The sequence below is a fragment of the Quercus lobata genome, chromosome 10, assembly GCF_001633185.2.
Source record: "Quercus lobata isolate SW786 chromosome 10, ValleyOak3.0 Primary Assembly, whole genome shotgun sequence".
Classification (NCBI taxonomy): Eukaryota; Viridiplantae; Streptophyta; class Magnoliopsida; order Fagales; family Fagaceae; genus Quercus; species Quercus lobata.
The window spans coordinates 16,551,513-16,557,512 of record NC_044913.1 but is presented as its reverse complement, the minus strand read 5'-3'; the positions used below and the strand labels follow the sequence as shown (position 1 = coordinate 16,557,512).

The 6,000-nt window shown below is 34.1% G+C and overlaps 1 protein-coding gene across 1 annotated transcript; it reads left to right on the top strand.

Annotated features, from left to right (window-relative positions):
- Positions 1-1,720, top strand: LOC115965711 (transcription factor TCP14-like). The gene has a single exon (XM_031085011.1). It carries the CDS (start codon positions 299-301, stop codon positions 1,520-1,522), a length of 1,224 nt encoding a protein of 407 aa, XP_030940871.1. The 5' UTR covers positions 1-298; the 3' UTR covers positions 1,523-1,720.
- Positions 1,721-6,000: the final 4,280 nt, after the last annotated feature.

Sequence of the window (6,000 nt, the reverse complement as noted above, 5' to 3'; positions counted from 1 at the left end):
CTTAAAGCTTTGCTTGCTCTTCTTCCTTCCTTATCTTCACTCTTTCTCTATAGAGTTACTATACACCTAGTCCTACATCAATTCTTCAAAACAAAAATTCCAGCCCATCCCACAAACCCTAAAAAGAAAAACCAAACCCAACCAAAAAAAAAAAAAAAACAATCTTTATAGTTTTATAGAGAGCGTGAGAGAGACCCACCAAAAGATTAAATAAGGGTCACTCACAGTCTCTCATAAAAAAGCATTTTAGAGTCTCTCTCTCTCTCTCTCACACTTACCCTATTATTTCCATGCGATCATGGATGGAGGTGATGAACGACTCCACCGTCCAAATTTCCCATTCCAATTGCTAGAAAAGAAAGAAGACGAACCTTGTTCCACTTCTCCTTACCCTTCTTTAGCTATATCCCAAGACCCCAACAATAACAACAACAACAACAACACTTGTACAACTGCTCTCACCACCACTCTTCAACCCACAAATTCTACTACTTCTTCAGCTATTTCTGCTGCTGCTGCTGAAGCTTCAAAAAAGCCACCACCGAAGCGAACCTCCACCAAGGACCGCCACACAAAAGTTGATGGCCGCGGCCGCCGTATCCGAATGCCGGCACTCTGTGCCGCCAGGGTTTTTCAGCTCACACGTGAACTGGGTCACAAGTCCGATGGTGAAACCATTGAATGGCTACTTCAACAAGCTGAGCCTGCTGTGATCGCTGCCACTGGTACCGGTACTATCCCAGCTAATTTCACTTCTCTAAATATCTCTCTAAGAAGCTCTGGTTCAAGCATGTCTGTACCTTCTCAACTAAGATCCTCGTACTTCAATCCAAGCTTCAATATCCAACAACATCATCAGCAACAACAGCAAAGGAGATCATCAAGCTTGTTTCCAGGTATTGGGCTATCATCAGAAAGCACTTCCACGCTTCTTAATTTCCAAACAAGTAGTAACCTCAACACCATGTTACAAGCTAAGCAAGAATTGAGGGACGCCCCGTCATCCTTGGACTTGTCGGAGACAACAGAGGAGAGTATAGGAGGGAGGAAGAGAAGACAGGAACAGGACTTGTCTCCACAGTCGCAGCAGCAACAAATGGGGAGCTATTTGTTGCAATCTAGCGCCGGAGCAATTCCGGCCAGCCACGGTCAGATTCCGGCGAATTTTTGGATGGTTGCTAATTCTAATAACCAAGTTATGAGTGGTGACCCTATTTGGACATTTCCTTCGGTTAATAATAGTGCTGCTTTGTATAGGGGAAATATGTCTAGTGGGTTACATTTTATGAATTTTCCTGCCCCAATGGCCCTATTGCCTAGTCAACAATTGGGGTCGGGAATAGGTGGCGGTGGTGGTGGAGGCGGCAGTGGTGGTAATAATATGAGTGATGGACACTTGAATATGCTTGCCGGACTCAATCCATATCGGCCTAGTGTTTCAGAGGCGAGTGGGTCTCACTCACATCATGGTGGTGGTGGTGGTAGCGATGATCGGCACGACACAACTAGTCACCATTCATAAATCATCATCATCAAGCTCATCCCCACATGTGTAGTAGTTTGATGTGTAACACACGTGAGGACTGATTGATTGCTCTTAAAAATTTGAGTTTTTATTTATTTTCCCAATTTTTTTTTCCCTTTTGTGTGATTAATATTGAGGTTTTTAGGGTTTGGGAAGACACTATTTAACATGGGTATTGGCTGGTTTTTGCTGAAAGTCTCATTTGGGTTTTTTTTTTTTTTTTTAATTTTTACTACAGAATATCTTATCATCATTGTTTGTGCAATCTTTTTCTTTTTCTCTTTTCTTATTTTATTTTTTCCCCCCAAAGCTGTAACTTTGTAATTTACGCTTTTTTATGTTGATGAAAATGACTTCTTTGCATGAAATGGTAAAGACTCCTACCTAACTAGCAATTGTGTTTTGCATATATATTTATTTCTTTTCTCTCATCTCTCCCTATCTCAAACAAGCCAGAAAGTTTGTGTAGTGAAAGGGATAAAACAGTGTTACTGCAATGTACTAACAACAACAACAACAACAACAAAAAACTACTGATGTATATTGAAAAAATTTTACCTAAAATTTACACTGCTTTATGATCATTCTGATTCTAAAAAATCTCTGCCATGAATCTCTCAATTGTTTTACTGCATCAATGATTAAGATTTTTCAGAGAGAGAGAGAGAGAGAGAGAGGGTAATAGAGAGAGAGGTGGGGCCCAGACCTTATCAGTTCCAGGTGTTGGCTCAGGTGGGTGGGACCCAGCTGCTGGTCATTGCCCAAACCAATGTACAATGTCACTGACAAACAGGTGGATCATTCTCCATCTTTTTTTTTTATGGTGCAGTTGCTGGCACCATAGAGAGAGAGAGGAGAGAGATCAGTGGTGGGTGTTAATGACCCCACTCAGACAATGGCCCCACCCCATCAGCTCATTAATCTAGACCGTTCATTCGTTTTTGTGGGGCCATTCCCTTTTGATGGGCACATTGAATGATTGGGTCTTGCTGAGGAGAAAGATATGGAATCTCTAGTTCCACGGTCCAAGTTGTTACTGTCTCCCCCCTTCAACATGTTTTATTACTTTCTAGTTGGCATTGCTATTGAGGCTATACAACTTTTTATACTTCATTGTTTATTTTTGGGTAAATTACATTAACATTTTTTGAGGTTGGGATTAATGTCATTTAGGTTCAAGATATTTTAAAATTGGCTAATCTAGTTTTAAAGACAATTTAATCCCTAAATCATTACACCTCCGTTATTCATTTATTTTTCCTCATTTAGACTTATCTCTTCTCTTTGTCTCTACTCTCTATTCTCTCATTCCTCTCATTCTTTCTCATACATCTCTTCTCTCTCTAGTCCCTTTGTTTCTCTTTGAGGCCCCTCTTCTCTCTCTCTTGCCAACTTGATCATCAACTCTTATTATTTGACGACAAAAGACTTTCCAGTAAAATTAAGAGTATTTATATCAAAATATGCAATAATTACTGTTAATTTTAGAATAAAAACTTACTTTTTTCTATTTTAGCTAACTATTTTTCAAAACACACATATCTAATTATCTATTATATACTTTATTTCATTAAAATATCAAATTTTTTTATTTGTTTATTCATTTTTTTTCTCTCTTTACACACAATAACTACCATCGACTTTTTTTCTTTATCCTTGAAAAATGCAAAGAAATAACAAAAAAATTGTTTGGCATAAGCTACAATGACTTGTATATTTGCATAAGTACCGTAGCAAAACCCTAATTTGCATAACTAGATCAGAATCTGATGATTTTTGGGCTTAATTGACTATATTTTGGGTTTTATGCTATTTTAGATGACTTGGTGAGAATGCTTTTGACTAGAAGCCACAATTATGTAAATGGTTATATACTTGATTTTTTTTAGTCAATATACTTGTATTTTTAAATCTCAATTCTCAATTCTCAAACAATACACGAGTTTGAATTTATCATGATTAGAGCTCTGATATAATTATAATGGCATGGTTGAGAGAGTTTCTGGTTTATACTTTATAGTGGCAATCACTACTCCTCATTAATTGTTTCGATGGTTACTGACCCCTGGACCAGATTGCATCCATCAAATGCATAAAGTGAAAGGTAAGTAGGGATTTAAAGTAGCACAAGGTATGTTCTAAAATTCTAACCAACTTGCCTTAAAACGTGAACATTAATTCTTGATGCACAGGCAATTCAAATCATTTTTGGTCACAACTACTCACTAGTGGAAATGTGGGACGTAATACTTTTTTTTGGGTGGTGAAAATAGAAAAGAAATCAAGTACTTATTCTATCATTTCTATGTTTGGATGGAGGGTGGAGAGCAAAGAAGAGAGGAGAGAAGAGAAACGAAGGTAATGAATGTATTAAATGTTAATATATTTCGCTCATCTTTCCCTCCAGTATTTTTTTCTCCCTTTTTCATCTCTTTCGTTAGAATATATGCCTATAATACTTTAGGTCCATTGTATCATACATACTCTCGTTACTTGTATAACTCTCATATTTTGCATACATAAATGCAATCCCTTATACAGTATTTTACACAACTTAATACAATAAGACTTTCTTTAACATTTTCATTTCAAACATATATACAAACCCTTAATTTTTCTTGTCATTTTGTCTCTCCCTTTTTTGTATTGTGATTTGATTTCAGTGTAATAATGTGCTGGTGTGGTGTTAATACGCAGAACATGTCTGTGGCCATCAAGTATGAGTTAAATTCAAGTTATGGGTGGGTCGTCCATTGTTTTTTTTTTTTTTTTTCAACAAACTATGAAAATGAACCATAAAAGTGGCTAAGTCCTGTGGGTTTCTTAATGATGATACTGCATGTAAAAGAGCCTGAGAGATGTTTTGAAGTGCCCTTAAGAGGTATAACAAAATTTCAAAAAAAAAAAAAAGGGTAACAAATTTTCTGAAAAAGTGTACTTATGGTGTAAAAAAAAAAAAAAGTTTGTCATTAAATAATAAATACATCAGGTGCGTCAGTACGTGACGCTGGTGACCGTAAATTTTTTGGGAGGACAAATTTGAACAAACCTTTCCAAAAAAAAAAAAAAACAAAAGCATTTTTTTAATTTTGAAGAAAGAAACTTTAATAAAATGGTATGACTGAAACATTAAAGTATTATTGAAGTTTAGGCTAATGTCAGTCAAGTTTAAAATTGACGAATTTAATCCTTAATCATTATAAGAATGAAGAGAAAAATGAGTAATGGTTTAGAGTTCAAGTTTAAATTTACTGATTTACACACTAAATTAATCAATTTTGAAAAATTTTGAACCCACTGGTATTAGTCCAAATACTATATTTTATCCATTAAAAAAAAAAATGAGAAACATTCTTCAGCACTATCAATAATCAACTATTTCTATATATGTGAGTTGTGATATGACAATACGTCATTCTTATCTTCTTTAACAACCGTTGCTTTCCATTCTTATAATTATTCTTGGATTTATCTGATAATATTTTAATATTTTGCCTCCCATAATGCAGAGATTTCAATCATCAATTCATCCCCACTGTCCACTGATTCCCTAATCTGTACATGTCCCTCTATTTCAGCCAAATCAACCAATTGAAACCTTTTCCCATTTGTAACTAAACCATTGACTACCTTTCACCAATAAACATTTAAATAAATAAAAAAATGTGAGTGATATAGCTAGGCACAGAGTTGTTGAGTTGTTTATTTTTTTTTAAAAAAAAATAGAGAGAAACTCAGACGCATCTAATGCACAAAGAAGTCATTCAGCATAGTTCATAAATTAATATTATATAAATTAGTATCACTTTAAAGTTATTTGAGAATCTAATCTTTTTTTTTCATAAAAAAAAAAAAAAAAATCATGTTTTTAAAGCACGATTTTAAGTATTATTTAACATCTTTAATAAAATCATGTTTTGAAATCATATTTTCAAAACATAATTATAAGAAAAATTTTAGATTTTGAAATAGTTTCCAAACTTATTAATTTAAATAATTATTATTAAAATGTGGGTTCCAGTTAGCTCAACTGGTAAAGTCTCTGATGGTTGTATAAGAGATCTGGGGTTTGATCTCTGTCTACACCAAAAATTGATTGGTGTCTTGGTCTGATGATAAAGAGCTATCATCCGGAGTAGACGCCATAGGTTAAAACTTTCTCTCAAAAAAAATAATTATTATTAAAATGATATTATTTTTCAAATCCAGTCTAAATCTTTTTTTATTTTATTTTTATGGAACTCTAATAAGTCATTTGGTCTAGTATTTGAAGCTTATCAACATTGACTATAGCAAGTTTTTTTATAGTATTATTTTATCAGAATTGCCTATTCTAATAAAATTTTCTAAACCTTTCTCTAAAATAAAAATTGTGATTAATATTATGGTTTTCTTGGCTTGTCTTACTAATTATTATTGTTGGTAATATTAATAGGATGTTAAGACATGCATTGTGTTGTAAGAAATTGTTTATA